This window comes from Salvelinus namaycush, chromosome 31 (assembly GCF_016432855.1).
Source record: "Salvelinus namaycush isolate Seneca chromosome 31, SaNama_1.0, whole genome shotgun sequence".
NCBI classification, from domain to species: Eukaryota; Metazoa; Chordata; class Actinopteri; order Salmoniformes; family Salmonidae; genus Salvelinus; species Salvelinus namaycush.
In genome coordinates this window covers 19,656,676-19,675,311 of record NC_052337.1, presented here as the reverse complement: position 1 = coordinate 19,675,311, position 18,636 = coordinate 19,656,676, and the positions used below count along the sequence as shown (strand labels likewise).

General features: G+C 42.8%; 1 protein-coding gene across 1 annotated transcript; it reads right to left on the bottom strand.

The window, feature by feature from the left end:
- Positions 1–11,672: 11,672 nt before the first annotated feature.
- On the bottom strand, positions 11,673–15,922 carry LOC120025501 (protein kish-A-like). The gene is made up of 5 exons (XM_038970068.1): positions 15,899–15,922; positions 14,533–14,642; positions 12,215–12,249; positions 11,963–12,028; positions 11,673–11,710 (listed from the first exon to the last, which is right to left on the bottom strand). The coding sequence occupies exons 1-5, from the start codon at positions 15,920–15,922 to the stop codon at positions 11,673–11,675; spliced, it is 273 nt and encodes a 90-aa protein (XP_038825996.1).
- Between the last annotated feature and the right edge of the window lie 2,714 nt (positions 15,923–18,636).

Genomic DNA, 18,636 nt, shown 5'->3' with positions numbered 1-18,636 from the left:
CAGTGAGTGTAATCTGCTCAATATTAGGAGTTGAGAAATAAAGTTGCCATCATTAGAAAGAGATTCTCATCTTTTATACTGTATGTATGTCATTCAAAATGTGTTTCTTCTGTTGCTATCAATATTAGAGGTCGACCGATTATGATTTTTCAACGCCGATACCGATTATTGGAGGACAAAAAAAGCCGATACCGATTAATCGGACGATTTTTTGAATGTATTTGTAATAATGACAATTACAACAATACTGAATGAACACTTATTTTAACTTAATATAATACATCAATAAAATCAATTTAGCCTCAAATAAATAATGAAACATGTTCAATTTGGTTTAAATAATGCAAAAACAGTGTTGAAGAAAGTAAAAGTGCAATATGTGCCATGTAAGAAAGCTAACGATTAAGTTCCTTGCTCAGAATATGAGAACATATGAAAGCTGGTGGTTCCTTTTAACATGAGTCTTCAATAATCCCAGGTAAGAAGTTTTAGGTTGTAGTTATTATAGGACTATTTCTCTCTATACCATTTGTATTTCATATACCTTTGACTATTGGATGTTCTTATAGCCACTTTAGTATTGCCAGTGTAACAGTATAGCTTCCGTCCCTCTCCTCGCCCCTACCTGGGCTCAAACCAGGAACACATCGACAACAGCCACCCTCGAAGCATCGTTACCCATCGCTCCACAAAAGCCGGCGGCCGCTGCAAGGGGAACAACTACTCCAAGTCTCAGAGCGAGTGACTTCACCGATTGAAACACTATTAGCGCGCACTCCGCTAACTAGCTAGCCATTTCACATCGGTTACACCAGCCTAATCTCAGGAGTTGATAGGCTTGAAGTCATAAACAGCTCAATGCTTGAAGCATTGCGAAGAGCTGATGGCAAAACGCACGAAAGTGCTGTTTGAATGAATGCTTACGAGCCTGCTGCTGCCTACCATCGCTCAGTCAGGCTGCTCTATCAAATATCAAATCATAGACTTGATTATAACATAATAACACACAGAAATACGAGCCTTTGGTCATTAATATGGTCGAATCCGGAAACTATCATTTCGAAAACAAAACGTTTATTCTTTCAGTGAAATACGGAACCGTTCCGTATTTTATCTAACGGGTGGCATCCATAAGTCTAAATATTCCTGTTACATTGCACAACCTTCAATGTTATGTCATAATTACATAAAATTCTGGCAAATTAGTTCGCAACGAGCCAGGCGGCCCAAACTGTTGCATATACCCTGACTCTGCGTGCAATGAACGCAAGAGAAGTGACACAATTTCAACTGGTTAATATTGCTTGCTAACCTGGATTTCTTTTAGCTAAATATGCAGGTTTAAAAATATATACTTCTGTGTATTGATTTTAAGAAAGGCATTGATGTTTATGGTCAGGTACAAATGCGCTTTTGTTAAATCATCCCCCGTTTGGCGAAGTTGGCTGTCTTTGTTAGGAAGAAATAGTCTTCACACAGTTCGCAACGAGCCAGGCGGCCCAAACTGCTGCATATACCCTGACTCTGTTGCAAGAGTAGTGACACATTACCCTAGTTAAAATAAATTCATGTTAGCAGGCAATATTAACTAAATATGCAGGTTTAAAAATATATACTTGTGTATTGATTTTAAGAAAGGCATGGATGTTTATGGTTAGGTACACGTTGGAGCAACGACAGTCCTTTTTCGCGAATGCATATATGCGGTGCGCAACGAAGGACACGCTAGATAAACTAGTAATATCACCAACCATGTGTAGTTAACTAGAGATTATGATTGATTGATTGTTTTTTATAAGATAAGTTTAATGCTAGCTAGCAACTTACCTTGGCTTCTTACTGCATTCGTGTAACAGGCAGGCTCCTCGTGGAGTGCAATGTAAGGCAGGTGGTTAGAGCGTTGGACTAGTTAACCGTAAGGTTGCAAGATTGAATCCCCGAGCTGACAAGGTAAAAATCTGTCGTTCTGCCCCTGAACAAGGCAGTTAACCCACCGTTCCTAGGCCGCCATTGAAAATAAGAATGTGTTCTTAATTCTTAACTGACTTGCCTAGTTAAATAGGTGTAAAAAAATTCATCTAAAACATAAAAATTAAATTAAAAACGGCCAAATCGGTGTCCAACAATACCGATTTCCGATTATGAAAACTTGAAATCAGCCCTAATTAAATCGGCCATTCCGATTAATCGATCGACCTCTAATCAATATTCATAATAACATTGAAGAAAATAGAAATTCCACTTTTTTTATATATATTTGTGGACCCTCTTCTGTAATGCATTGAAGAAATTATGTAATAGCCTAAACACATTCCAACACACATCATATCATGACGCTCAGTGCTTCAAGCCGAGCCCCCTCCATGCCCCACCCCTCTCTCGCTCTCTTTCCCCACCCGTGGAATTGCAATCGCATCGCACGCCTGTACTTATCTGTCCATCAAACAGGTAAACAACTAGCATGCTGCTCTATCCACACTAATTGGTGTTGTAAATTAATGAGCTAAATAAAAACTATATGAACCGTTCGACCCGGTTCAGAACTTTAGAATTCTGGTCTGAATATTGGAACGGAAATAAATACATAGGGGTTCTGCTCAGAACGATTGGAAAATAATTTTGGTTCCAACCCGACAGACAGACACAGACAGCTGACCTTATCTGTGGACGGTATAGTCTCGTTTATTACACATCTTCCTTTTACTCCTTTAGTTCTTCTTTCCATATCATCATTGCCATATCATCATCTCTCCTATTCTCTCACTATCTCAGAATTCAGGTCTGAATACATCAGAACCACCAACGGCTTTGTACTAAAACACACACAGCGTTTTGTTTTGCTATCCTTGTGGGGACAAAGAATTGATTCCCATCCAAAATCCTATTTTCCCTAACCGAACATAACTTTAACCAAAAACCCCTAATCTTAAAACTATAACTAACCCTAACTCCTAACCTTAATTCTAACCGTAACCCTAATTGTAACCCTAACCCCCATCCTTGGTACCCACAAGGATGGTTAAACAAAAACACACATAATACAATCACTATGAGGTTAACGTGCAGACTGTCAACTTTCATTTGAGGGTATTTTTATCCATATCGGTTGAAACATTTAGAAAATTACAGCACTTTTTGTATACTGACCAAAAATATAAAACACAACATGTAAAGTGTTGGTCCCATGTTTCATGAGCTGAAATAAAAAATCACAAATTGTGAACAAATTTGTTTACATCCCTGTTAGTGAGCATTTCTCCTTTGCCAAGATAATCCATCCACCTGACAGGTGTGGCATATCAAGAAGCTGATTAAACAGAGTGATCATTACAAAGGTGCACCTTGTGCTGGGGGACAATAAAAGGCCACTCTAAAATGTGCAGTTTTGTCACAGATGTCTCAAGTTTTGATGGAGCGTGTAATTGACATACTGCAGGAATGTCCAACAGAGCTGTTTCCAGAGAATGAAATGTTCATTTCTCTAACATAAGCCTCCTCCAATGTCGTTTTAGAGAATTTGGCAGATCATCCACCCGGCCTCACAACTGCCAGCCCAGGACCTCCACATCCAGCTTCTTCACCTGCGGGATCACCTGAGGGGGAGTGCTGAGAAGTATTTCTGTCTGTAATAAACCCTTTTTGTGGGGAAAAACTCATGATTGGCTGGACCTGGCTCCCAAGTGGGTGGGCCTATAACCTCCCATGGATGCGCCACTGCCCAGTCATTTGAAATCCATAGATTAAGGCATAATGAATTAATTTCAATTGACTGATTTCCTTTTATGAAGTAACTCAGTAAATTCCTTGAAATTGTTGCATTTATATTTTTGGCTTTGTAAAGTATTAAGACCCCTTGACTTTTCCCACATTTTGCTACGTTACAGCCTTACTCTAAAATGGATTAAATAAATTCAAAATCGCAGGAATCTACACACAATACCGCAGAATGAGAAAGCAACGACAGAACTTTAGAAATGTTGCTAATTTATTAAAAATAGAAAACAGAAATACCTTATTTACATAAGTATTCAGACCCTTTGCTATGAGACTTGAAATTGAGCTCAGGTGCATCCTGTTTCCATTGATCATCCTTGAGATGTTTCTACAACTTGATTGGAGTCCACCTGTGGTAAATTCAATTGATTGGACATGATTTGGAAAGGCACACACCTGTCTAAATAAAGTCCCACAGTTGACAGTGCATGTCAGAGCAAAGACCAGGTCGTGGTTGAAGGAATTGTCCATAGAGCTCAGAGACAGGACTGTGTCGAGGCACAAATCTGGGGAAGGGTACAAAAAATCCCCTCGGTGAAGCATGTTTGTGGGGATGTTATACAGCGGCAGAGACTGGGAGACTAGTCAGGATTGCGGGAAAGATGAACGGAGCAAAGTACAGAGAGATCCTTGATGAAAACCTGCTCCAAAGTGCTCAGGACCTCAGACTGGGGCAAAGGTTCACCTTCCAACAGGACAACAACCCTAAGCACACAGCCAAGACAACGCAGGAATGGCTTTGGGACAAGTCTCTGAATGTCCTTGAGTGGCCCAGCCAAAGCCCGAACTTGAACCCGATCAAACATCTCTGGAGAGACCTGAAAATAGCTGTGCAGCAACACTCCCCATCCAACCTGACAGAGCTTGAGAGGATCTGCAGAGAAGAATGGGAGAAACTCCCCAAATACAGGTGTGCCAAAGCGTATAGCATCATACCCAAGAAGACTTGAGGTTGTAATCACTGCCAAAAGTGCTTAAACAAAGTACTGAATACTTATGTGAATGTGATTTCAGTTAATAAAAAAAAAATCTATTTTAGAATAAGGCTGTAACATAACATTTGGGAAAGTCAAGGGGTCTGAATACTTTCTGAATGCACTGTTCATAATCCCCCCCATTTTAGGGGACAAAGTTTTGGGTCAAATTTGCTTATACAGAATGTGTATTAAAGTAGTCAAAGTTTAGTATTTGGTCCCACATTCCAGGCCCTCAATGATTACCTCAACCTTGGGGCCAGTCTTAACTAAGTCCACAGCTTCAGTTTCTAGACTCTGAACTGTAGTAGTTTCCCCCTGAGAGAAAGAGAGAGGTCGAGAGGAGACGGGCGAATTTCTGACGGAGATGAGAATTTGTTGAGTAGGCCAAACTTCACAGCTTAATCACCTTGACCCAGACTCCTCTCCTATAACTTTAGCAAACATTAGGGAAGTTAGTGTAGTAGAATATAACACATTAGGTCTGGTAAAAGATAATACAAAGAAAAAACGTGTTAATTTTTTTGAAATGCAAGAGAAAGGCCATACTTTCAGATAGGAGTCTAGGTGTAATTTAGATTGGCCACCAGATGGCAGCATTGTGTGTGCAAAGTTTTAAACTGACCAGTGAAGAATTACATAAGTGCACAATATTTTGTATCACGTCTGCCAGGAGTTTGCCCAAATGTGCCAAATTGGTCAATTACATAACTATAGAGAACATACAAAACTGCTATGGTAATAAAAAAATGTAAGTTTACACACTCCCAGGAATGTCACACATGATCGATCATTAGCTTATACACTAACGTACACACATCTAGATGGCCAGGCGGGGTGGGTGTGGAGCCAGAGACAACAATGGGGTCAAACTGTAGACCCCAGTTCCTACATTTGAACATAAAAATTGATTTTATCAAACAAAACTATGACAAATCAGAGCAAGATTACTGAATGTAAGTACATTATTTACCTTCAGAGGTGAACGCATCAAACCAGTTGCCGTGATAAAAGTTGTTGTTGTTGTGCACTCTCAAACAATAGCATGGTATTTTTTCACTGTAGTAGCTACTGTTAATAAGACACTGTTAGATTAACAACAATTTAAGCTTTCTGCCCATATAAGACATGTCTATGTCCTGGAAAGTTGGCTGTTGTTTACAACGTCATTCTAGTCACATTAGCGAACGTTAGCAACCAACCGTCCCAGTTTAGTGACACCGATCCCGTAGAGGTTAAAGACAATTTCTCAGATGTTTGCAAGGTAAACACTGCATGTGTCGGCATACATTACTTTTAAAAGTCTAGGGCAATGTGCTGCTCTATAATGCACCTTGGATTGAAACTCACTAGGTATTTCAATTGAAAACTGAATTGACCCCCAACTCTGGTATACAGTAATGGCTTCAGATGACTTCAATTGAGTAGTTGAGCTGTTTAGTGTTGGCCAATGACACATTTTACCTCCCTTATTCAGCACAATCACCCTTTGTGGGGAAAAGTGTTTGCAGAGATTGGTGAAATCAAAGGCCAGATGACCTGAGAATTCTTCAGACCCTCAACGGTGTGTGTGTGTGTGTGTGTGAGTGCGTGCGTGCGTGCGTACATCCATGCGTGTCTGTGAGCGCATGTTTGTGTGCATGCGCATAACCACGAGACAGCTTGAAGCTCTTTTCCAGTCCCATCTATTTCTCTGGTAGTCAGTGTCCCCATCATCAAACAAACTATATTGGTTCAGAGCCAAGATGGAGTCCTGGAGTGCACTCCCGAATGGGCACCACACTGTTGAGTTTCACAAGGCCTAATGCACACCCTCAGTGTGGAGAAGTGAAACTGTGGGCTGGGGTGGGTGGGGGATCAAGGCTGGAGTCAAGCCAGAGGTTCCTGCCAGCTCACATATCTGTGATGTTGATTAAGCAACTCACCCAAACGTTTCATCCAGGGGTGGTGGGGGAGGGTCCAGATGGGGTGAGGAGTTTTGAGGTGGGGGGCTCATAACAAAAGCACAGAGGGTCCATTCACTAAGGAAGAGGCCTTGTCAGGTTTCGTGGTTTAATTTAAGACAAGTTGCAGTACCCCCAGATGTCTCCCCAAAGCCATAATTTCCCTCCTTCTGCTCCTTCTCCCATCTTTTTCTTTCCCTCTGTCCCTCGGATTTCTCTATTATGGTGAAAACCTACTACATACCTTTCCATTCCTAGAATCGAGGCCAGTCTTAAGTCCCCAGCTTCAGTTTCTAGACTCTAAACTATTGTAGTTTCCCCGAGAGAGAGAAAGAGAGAGGTCGAGAGAAGACTGGCGAGTTTCTGATGGAGATGAGAATCTGTTGAGTAGGCCAAACTTCACAGCTTAATCACCTTGGCCCAGAATCCTCTCCTATAACGTTAGCAAACATTAGGGAAGCGTTATGGGAACATTAGCTAGCGTTGTGTAAGTGGGTGTGCATGTGCGTGTGTTAGTCAGCAAGGACTAATGGGACTGGAACACACAGTAGACCTCAGGTGCTCCATCCCAGGCCTCTGTGTTAAAGTACGTTTAATAAAGACATGTGGACACAGTGCTGCTTTGAGAAACTAACTGGCCAGATAAACCACAGTGAACGCCTTCTCCTGTTACTGTTTAACACTGTTAAAAACTGAAGAAAGGTTTAATAGAGTCCCATAGTCTCAGTGAAACCGTTATTAGTGGAGTCTGTTAGAGACTGGAGGGGGGATAGAGCAGAGTCAGGGGTGCTAGGTCAGCCTCATTTCTCCCAGCTGTGTAGCTAGCTGTCTAAAACCCTGCCTAAAAGTCTGTCTGACCTGGCTCCCTCTGTATCCATCACCCTCTCTTTTAGGTCACATACATAAACACTGGCAAACACACTACAGACCCTGGAAAGAGATAGAAACTGCAAGATCTGACAGCACTGTATCTGGGTTACAGAGCTTACACATGATTCCAAACTCCATCTCTTTACAGATCCCTCTCCGTGGTGTCTGAAGGCTGAAGTTACTAGATCTGCTGAGCCAATGGCTGAGTCTGAGTCCAGTTCTGTCACCACAATAGGCAGTCACTCTAACTCTACACAGTAAGGAGTAACAGACGCATGCATGCACACGCAAGCGCACACACACACTGAGCTGACTCTAGAGGTGTCTGTGCCCATCATTCTACCCTCACACAGCACAGAAGGGCTAAAGACACTGGACAAACAAGGTAGTTAATGTCAGCAGAATTTATCCTCACAGCTTAGCAGTAGCCAAGGTGGTGTGTGCGTTCTGGCCCACTACTTCTGCCCTGTTGTTTCTCACAGTAACAAGTAGCAGTGTTCTAACTCCCTAGCTCTAAAATGGTCCTGTTTCACCACAGTAGCACAGGGAACTCTTCATTAAAATGGCCCCGTTTCACCACAGGGAACTCTTCATTAAAATGGCCCTGTTTCACCACAGGGAACTCTTCATTGAACTTAAAATAAAATGGTGAATCCAAAACAGAAACATTAGCCCTGAACCCTGGAATTAATCATGGTGAAAAGTACATAAGTCAGTCCTCATCCCCATCAGCATAAATAGCCATGGAAGTGCATGTTCCTCTGAGCCAAAGGAATAAAGGAGTGCAGGGTGACCAGTGAGTCAGTTCTACAAACAGGGTCTACAACACACAGAATTACCACTGCAACTTCAAACCACAAATTACAATTAAATTAACATCAGATAGCTCTTACTACACTTGCTCATCAGCTCTGATGATACGGCCAATTTAGCCACATTTATTCTTTCTAGAATGGCTAGATAGTGACTGTACATGTCTTTCATCACCTGAGACCCGAGGCAGACGACAAAAAGTCTTCATTACCTCCAGCTCATCCTGGAAGCCATTTAGACCAGGGTGTGTGTGTATATATATATGTGTGTGTGTGTGTGTGTGTGTGTGTGTGTGTGTGTGTGTGTGTGTGTGTGTGTGTGTGTGTGTGTGTGTGTGTGTGTGTGTGTGTGTGTGTGTGTGTGTGTGTGTGTGTGTGTGTGTGTGTGTGAAGCCATCAGGGGCGTTTAGGATAGTTTAGGGCCTGTGAGTGGAGTGATGCTAAACTGAGACGGAAGGAAGGTTCCCCTGGGCAGAGGAGAGGAAGAGAGATGAAAGTGAGGAGCTTGGAGTCGAGATCAGACACTCAGACCCTGTTCTGCCAGGGTTAACGAGGTTAACAAGTGTGTGTGTGTGTGTGTGTGTGTGTGTTAATAAGCCTATTCTGTCCATCAGGTGTTGCTGTAGGCCAGTGGTAAACATGCTGTAGTTGATGTGCTTGGTCAGCATAATATTCAACAGGATTTAGGTTAGGTAGGTCACAGCACTGTAGGCCTCTCTGACACAAAAATGACAGTATACAGCAGGACCCCTACAGTACAGTCAGTCAACCCAGTATTCAAAGGGTCCACTCCTGTCAACTAACTAACTGATTCCCTGCACAAGTAACAGAGAACTTATGAACTCAATAAACCAATCAGCAGTAGGTTGTGTTAGCAGTAGGGGTTGGAACCGTTTCAGGAAACAGAATCAACACCCAGAAAATAAGAACATGAGGAACAGAATCAGAACCGAAGTGATCTATACTGTTCCGGAACAGAACCATTATTTTAAAAGCATGGGAACTGGTTAATAATGTTATTTTACATTCCAAGCATTTTTTTCCCAGTCCCACAAAAAAAACACAAGAAAGTGCCTATGCAAAGCCCTCTATCACTCAGTTTTTCCAGCTAGAAATCTTTGCCAGTGTGTGCATGTGTAGAAACAAATCTGGACACTGACTATAGGTCTAACCTCTCACATTAATATTAACTCCTGCAGAATTAAGCATTTCTTGCAGTAAAATGATACACCAAATGTAGGCTAGGGAACAGGAGTGGAGAAATAGGATTTATTTCTTTCAGCATCTTGAGAGAATGCGAATGCACAGCTAGCACCTCTACAGAGACTATCTTTATCAGCATCATAAAAGCCGATAGTATTTCAACCACATAAAATATGCATCCAAGCCAAACTGAAATCTAATCAGAAACATGTTGGGTTGTTTTCACAGCTTTCTATTTCCAAACAACCAGTCAAACTGTTGCCATTTGGACATTTTGCTAAAAAAGTCTTTCCATTTTTTTGTGTGCAATTTCTCCACGAGCCCTAAACATCTTTGCTCTGCAAAAGAAGCAGAGATAAAATTACTTTACCGATGTCAACTAGATTGAAACATTCATTCTATTGATTTATGACATTCTGGTGAGCAAGGTTTTATTGCGACTAGGGAAACAATGGCAGAAGAGAAGTTGCATGTATTTAAGTTGACTAACAAATAGCCTACCAAAACGTCTGAAATCCTAAGCGGAAACATTTAAAAATCAGACAAAGATTCAAAAAGCATTGTTCCGCCGTCTGACTGTAGCCTACCACGCATTTTCTAAATTAGAGTGTTACAGTTGAGTGCGGGCCTCAGATTTTCAGGTTATTGCATAGTCGTAGTCGTGCGGGTTCTTTTTTTAATTGAACCTTTATTTAACTAGGCAGGTCAGTTAAGAACAAATTATTATTTTCAATGACGGCCTAGGAACAGTGGGTTAACTGCCTTGTTCAGTGCAGAATGACAGATGTTTACCTTATCAGCTCGGCGATTCGATCTAGCAACATTTTGGTTACTGGCCCAATTCTCTAACCACTAGGCTACCTGCCGCCCCGCGCACCACTACTACCTGACCCCCCTCCGAAGCATCATCGACTAGCCTACTGACATTAAAAGCTGTTCGTCTCTGCTGTTGGACCATGCCTAGATGGGAGACACGTCTGACCTGCCAAATGAAATAAATTATCCAATAAATTATCCAGACGTTGGCTGGAGTTGAGTTCATTTGTTGACCCACATCAACCTAACAAACTCCAGTACCACTGCCAATCCCTCCACACCAGCCCCCCACCCAACACCAATCCCACCCCACCAGTCCCTTCAGGACAGTCCCCCTCAACACCAATCCCTCCACGACAGTCCCCCTAAAGCCAATCCCTCGAGAACAGTCCCCCTAACGCAAATCACCCCAGCCTTCCGAGGGGGAAAAACTATACTCAAGAACTTCAAATACAACCATTGTTCTAGGCTACCAGGCTTTGATTAAGGGTCGGGCTCCAGTGTGTGTGTAGCCATTATGTAGTAGAGATTTGGCCTGTTTTCCAGTTTCTTAATGTGTATTAGGAGATTCTGTCTGTTGTATGTACAGGCAACAAGTCAAACAGGAAGAGAAATCCCTCAGGAGACAACAACAGTTGTCTTTACTTCAGATTTAATGACAGTTTGGCTGTAGTGGTGTCATAATGGGCACGTTCCAGGTCCTATTGATTTCAGTCGCGCTACACAGTAATTCAAAAGGCACTCGCACATCTGAGCAACCTTTTTTGCAGGTGCATGGTAACAATTAGACAAGATGAGGGAAAAAGGAAACCGCACACTGCTCTTGATAGTATCACTGATCTTTAATAAGCTTTACGTATCGGCCTCACGGCCTGTCGCGCTGCACAGACCATCAGATCTAATGACTGCAATAAAGACAACCTGGAACACTACCACAGGGTCGCGTTTCACCAAAACAAGATCAATCAGTTAGCTAGTTAACACTAATCAAATACTTATTTTCTGAATGAGAATTTAAGTTGAATACGGGGTTAATGTTTGATCAATGAAAACTGAATCCTGGGTTACAGTAAGGCACAACTGTCCAATAGTCTAATCAATGGAGTCTTATGTACAGAAAAACAGTCAACTATCAAAACACTCCTCCCCAAAATCTGTCCATCTACCATATGGACCTCATTACAAATCAGAGTGCAGTGAAAAACATGGGGCAATCCCTACGGTTAATATCAGAGGACAACAACTGTCAATGTTTACAGAGAGATCCAGGAGGCCGTTGGTTAACAACTGATTGAGGCTAAACTGTGAAATGGCCACCAGGAGAAGGATGGAGGGAGTGATGGAGAAGGAGTGATGGAAGAGGGAGGCTTGTGTTTTTCTCCAGAGTGGGTCCCTATGTGTTACAACAGTCCATTAACCGCGACCCCCCACCGAAGAGAAACACAGCTGTGTCCCATACAGGCCTCCTCTGTGAGAGTGGAGATACTGCTGCTGCTTCTCCTGAATGACTCAGTCTTCTTTATTCCGCCACTAGGAATCCCAGTGTGCAGGGCGGGGCAGGGTGGGTAGTTGGAGAAGAGGATGGAGAGGGCCATGATGACACAACAAACCGCCACGTACGGACTCTTCCTCTCACCTGGGGGGCAGATGGTAGAGGTCAGAGGTGATGACTGGAGATTTCAGAAGCTAACAGGGAAATACTGAATGCTTTCGTGGTGTTCAGAAAAACCTCTGGCCACAGTATTTCAACACTGGGTTATAAAAGTGCAACAACTTATAGATGGCCATCAGCACATGTCTTCTAGATCTGGGTTCAACGTACCTATTCTAGCACATTTCCAGAAGATACCCAAGAGGCTGAAAAAAGAAAGAAGTAATTTGAATTAGCTAGGTAAAGAGTAGATCAAGAGAGAGATACAGACAGTCCATATATACTGTAAGGAAGAGGACAGTCAGTGAACTGACACATCAGGGGGTCCTCAGTTTAGTAAACACACATGTGGACTGACTGAGTGGGTGAATGTAAGGTGATGCTAGAGGCTACTAATTAGCCCACTAGCCCTCAACTGAACTGGCAGATGGAAATGATGTGTGTCCATATCTTGATGGGGATGATTAGGGGGATCAGACAGTTGAATTAATTTCCTTCCCCTCAGTAGCGGCCATAGAGGAGGAGGGAGAGGGGAGGCAGAGTTAAGTATTGTTAGTAAAAGAGAGAATGTGACCGAGTCTGAAGTGGCCATGACAGGCCTGATGGGTTGGTAGGACAATTTCTCCAGACTAACCACCCACTGTCTCCAAGGTCATGTCCCAACCACCTCAAACAGCTTCCTTCCTTTTCTCCTTTCCTGTGTTTAGTTTATTTATTTTGGTGCTTTCAAGACAACTGGGAACTTGGAAAGAAACTAGGTCAAATCATGACTTCAGTGATCTTCAGGTCAGAAAGTCTGAGTTCTAGAAAGATGCCCGAGTTTGATGACCGTTCAAAACTATTTTCCCAGTCAGAGCTCCCCCACGGCATATGTCTCATTTTCTTCTTGACCTCAGAAATAAAAACAGATATGCGAAAGAAGTGCAGCGGGAAAATAAAATCCAGTCCCATGTATGTATGAGGAAGACCAGACAAGAAACCATGTGAGAGAATTGGGACTGAGCACAACCTCTGCTCTGTGACAAAGGTCAGAGGTCAGAGTGTAGACTGCGTGTAAGCACTCGGTCTACAGTCGGTCTGCAGTGCAGTCGGAGTCGGTCTGCACTGGAGTTTTAAACCCACAACAGAACACACTATCCTCTCTCTCCATCACTCATCTCTGTCTGTGTAGAAAAGCTTTAGCCCACCAGAACCGCTACTGGAGAGACTCACATTGGTTCAGCCAGCACTCTTCCTATTTTACCCCCATCTTGTCTTTTCTTCCCTTCCATTCCCTTTCTTTTCTTTAGCCAAAAGAAGAGAAGAGCTGGTTCAGTTGCTTGTCTAAACACACTCAGCATCATATCACTGCTGAATGATACCAGTCCCCTTAGAAATAACACAAATAACAATATCCAATATTTAGATTAGTAGAACACATTTAGAAAGTGGAAAAGATGTGCGTTAACGCCAGCACTGTAATGCCCAGGCTGTGTGTCATTCTAATTTGTCTTGGAGAGTGTGTGTTTTCCGAGCTCAGATCACTGGCTCACAATAATCCCCTAATTTCCCCCTAACCCAACATGTGGCACACAGCTTGTTGCCTTAGCCTCCCTCACTCAGAGGAAAGAGGGAAAAAACACAGTTGTGAAAAGAGAGAAAGAAAGACTGAACTGTTGTGATGTTATCAGCACTTAGGTTCCCCCCACCAAGAACAACATTGAACTAATGTGATGTGTATGTATGATGTGGCCCCAAATACCAAACCCACTCAGATTCAGAAACAGTCACTTGTCTAGTTTATGATAGTGATATAATCTTGTTTATCACCGCTAGTAGCTGCAAACACTTCCTATCCTCTAAAGGAACACATAAAAACACAAAGCTCTACTCTCCTCCCCAGAGCATTACATGGATGAAGTGGAATACAGTCAACACAGCCAGAGGATCTGAGTAGGGACCTACACATACGAAGAGTCAGTGACAGACAGAATAGTCTCTCGAGGTAGTTAGCTGGCTACCAAGTGTGAGATTTGGTTATGGGTTCCCAGAATGGTGAGAGTGCTTGGACAGGCATCATGGGTTGAGCAATGATGTTAGTGTATCAGAGATGGATTACTGCTGGGGTTAAAGTTGGCCGTTGGGGTAACATCGCTTTCCCTGAATGTTGTCTTTCAGAAGCTAACAAATATAGGCCTCTAGGCTTTAACTCAGTGGATGAACATCACTGTCTGTGTGGGTGTTTTAGTGTGATAGAGAAGAAAAATACTGGGACATTGGCTCTAGCAGGCTAAGTCCAGGACGGTGGATGGGTAGTTAACAACTAGGGCTTTAGCTCAGTGGGATAACACTGTCAGTACATACTAGAGCTGGGACAATAAACCAAAAGTTTAGACACCAACCATAGTACATACCCCGTTGTATTCTTCTCTGGCAGGCTAGGGGCCAGCTAGGTTTCTGAGGTAAGACCTAGAGCTTTAGCTCAGCGGGCTAATACTGTCAGTAAGTACCCGGTCTTGTTCTTGTCCAGGAGACTGGGTGCCATGGCTCTGAGATAGGCACAGGTACAGCTGAGCAATAGGATCACTGTCAGCAGGCTCTGGAAGTTAAATATGGCAGACTAGAGAGGGAATGAGAGCGGTTATCGCTGGTTCAACATCCATCATCTTTCTAGGATGCATTTATGACTCCACATAAGCAGGGTAGCTAAATTATACATTATTTAATGTAACGACATAGCTATTGTAAAGTCATAAAATTGTTTAGTTCGATCACAGCTAAATACAAACAGGATACTTCAAGTCTGTTACTACAATTGGATGTTGGAGGTTTTTTAAGTTGTCACAGGTTTCCAGGTTTATGTAATTGTGCTAAACGCTAGCCTCGACCTTTCAGTGGGACACGTTCCTGACAGTTTGAGGGAAACCTCGTCTTAACAATAATACACAAAACATACCTTAATGCGGCGATTGAAGTTATTACATCTATGCTGATGTTTAAGACTTTAATTCAACAACTCACCATGTCGGAGGTAGGTCCGCTAACTAACTAGCTGTCACCTCACAATTCCCGTAGCGTCGCACACAGATGACGTGAACGGAACAAGAGACGAACTGAAACCGCGGCGCTTTGCCATCAATAATAATAACTATCAATAATGACATTTTCATTAAACTAAATCAGCCTGCTTTTCTGTTTTAATCGGGTCCCTACACAGGCTCCAAAGGATCCTGTGAGGGCGGGACATTTCCTGGCGACAGTAGTCCTTGCAGTGCTTCTGCCGTTAAGGAAACTTGTCGGCTGCAGATATAATGATGTCTAGCTTCTAGGACACTTGTACCGTTAATAACTGTGGCTATAAATGCTACAAAATCCACCTTATTCACAATAAGTGTATCCAGATCACATGATTAACATATAACATTTGCAACTGGTTGTGGTTCATCCACCGCCATATCTTCTTCGGAACTGTGGCCTCTTGTCCCTTCAACACTTCACCACCTCCACATAGGGGATTTGCTGTACAGCCCTGATCCTTGTCAATGGCCCAGTCCCAAAACCTAGACCTCACTTTAGTCTAGTCTACCCGAACCCTACAATAGTCTGATTAATCAGGCTGTAATACACAATTCATTGGTATATACAGCCTGAAACGAATGCCTTCAAAATCGTGTATATGTTCCTTACAAGCCAGAATGTTGGATACAATTATATTTAAACTTACTTTATCGGTTCTCTGTGTGCTTTGTCCTTCAGCTGCTCGAAATTTGAGGCAAAATATCCATAGGAAAGTATTGTTTACATTACTTTTTAGAGAGCCGGTAGGTATTTGTTTTGGTTCGGCACCTAGGTAAAGTTAGTTTTATATATTCTCACCTCAAGAGCTATTGAATCAAGCATGCCAAGACAATGAGTGTATATCTGAATCAGGGTAGGATGTAGAACAATCCATAGCTATGTTAGCCAAGATAATATCTGAAGCCAAGATGGTGCATTTACATTCTCCTTCTCTCCTTTAATGGTGTTGTTTTAGTGACAGAATCTATTAATTACCAAGAGGAGAGGGATTGAGGAAACTCGGAGAACAGAGGTTGTTTCAGGACCAGTGTGAGCAGGAAAGAGGAGGGACAGAAAAACACACATTTTAACAGAGGAGTGTGGAGTTTTCAGTCTGTGGCAGTGGCACTAAGTGGTGGACAAACTCATGAATTGTGACTTTGTTAGATGGGTAGGAGAAGCTAAAGCCTGCTATTACAGAGTTGTACATAGCTGTGGATTGTTTGGTGGCTGAAATAGAAGCACCTGTGTTTAGTATTTTCAATTTCTCCTGTTCTTTTGAAGTTCCTGTGCTCTCTCTTTCTGTCATTGTGTCTGTAATTATTCAGAGGTTGTGCGTGCATGTGATTGTGAAGGTGTCTGTGTGTTTTATTACAGATTGTGTGTGTCTGTTTGTCAGTCTGTCTGTCATTACTGGCCGGCTGGTGTGTGTCTGTCAGTCTGTCTGTCATTACTGGCCGGCTAGTGTGTAGATGCTAGGGGGAGATAGTACAGATGTTACTAGGGGTTAATGAATGACTGTACAACAGGGTGGGTTAAGCTCCATGGTCCACATTTACAATGCTGCACATCTAAACTTACATCACGGTCACTGAGCTCTACTGTGTGCAACTTCTTGGTGTAACAGAGTATAGGTCTAGTGAGAGTCTGAGGGGAACCGTTAATTACTCTCCTCTCAACTCTCCTCTCAGCTCTGTAGTTAGGAAGGAAACATAATGGCCTGTTACAGTTTCTGAAGCTGTGATGACAAATCCAGTGGGGCTGCCAGTCACTGCCTGATGGTTTACAGATCCAAACCCCCTCAACACCCCTCTCTAATCTATGACAGGAACAGGTGTGAAAGGAATGTGGTGAAGGCAAAGCATGCCACTGTGACTATAGTCATTAGTTTAACTGAAGTAACTAGCAGATGGGTAGAAGTTTCTCTCCTCTCAGCTCCGTAGTTAGGAAGGAAACATAAGGGCCTGTTACAGTTTCTGAAGCTGTGATGACAAATCCAGTGGGGCTGCCAGTCACTGCCTGATGGTTTACAGATCCAAACCCCCTCGATACCACTCTCTAATTACCCCCCTTGATACCCCCCCCCACACCCCCTTAAGCCCCCCAAACCCTATCCAGGTCCCTAGCAGACCCATCCTGTGGGTTCGGTACAGTCTTTGATAGTGCAGCTGCTAAGTTTTTTTTGAGTAAATACAGCAATGCTATATAAAAAGTGTTTATGAAAAACAACTGCACTGTGGAAGTACTAGGCTAGAGGTATTTGTGTGTGAGAAGTAGTGTATTTGATGGTGGTTTGCTGGCTTGTCCAAGGTGAGGCAGAGCATTTTACTGTTTGGCTGTTGTCTAACGCAGCCTGTGCTACCTCCCTGCCAGGAAAATTATGAAATAATGTCTGTGGATTTTTTTTCAATACTTTGTTACTTAAACAGAATTACAGACAGTTGTTTTTCTGCAGGTGTGTGTGTGTTAGATGCGTGTGATGGTGTGTGAGGTCTGTATTTTCTCAGAGTCAGATACTTCCTGTGAGTGGAGGGGGCGGGACTTAGGCTCTGTTGTTTTGTTACCGCTGACTGGCGGACATAACACATGGAGAGGAGCGGGTAAACAAACACACACACACACCTATCTAAATAATCACCTGAATCTCCCTCCCTTCCTTCCTTACAACCTACCTCCCACCCTCTGTTCATGTCTGTAGTATCAGAGGATGCAGAGAGGGAGGAGGCAGAGGAGTTGGAAGTGCAGACAGAACGTTACATCCAAGACCTCCTGCAGGCCCTGAGTGGGACTGGAACCTCCTCTACTGACTACAGCTTCACCTTGACCTCTAACCCCGGCCTATTCCGTGAGTGGTGTGGCAAGTCATAACATAGGCTGTGTTTTCTGCCCCAACAAGTTAAGCGATTTAACGACTTTCCCGAACTGTAACCCTTCCCGAAACGTAACCCTTGGACATGATGCTTAAAAATGCTAATATCGGAACCATGACGTGAAAATATTAGCATTTGGAAACAGTGCCAGGGAAAATAAAACCAAAGCATGGATTGCTGTCAAACCTTGTCCAAAGACTGTTTATAAGGTAAGGAAACCACTGTAATTTTGTAATTTGGGCAAAATATCTCCTTAAATGTTTATTTTAGCAAGATAGCCATTTGTCATGTGATATCGAATCTGTGTACAGTGTCAAATACATTTTTAGGTTAATGTGATTTCATCATGAGAATCAACACTTATGATGTTTTTATATGATGTTATCTTTAAGAGACGTTAATGGACGTGAGACTAAACTGTGTAGCCGAAAACCTTATGTCGTATCTTATATCATATCTCATGTCCTCATATTTTTCTCAGGACCCTCTAACAAGCACTTATTGAGCTCTAACTAGCACCCAGGAAGGCATTGATACCAGGAAGGCATTGAGCCCAGGAAGGCATTGAACCCAGGAAGGCATTGAACCCAGGAAGGCATTGAGCCCAGGAAGGCATTGAACCCAGGAAGGCATTGAGCCCAGGAAGGCATTGAACCCAGGAAGGCATTGAGCCCAGGAAGGCATTGA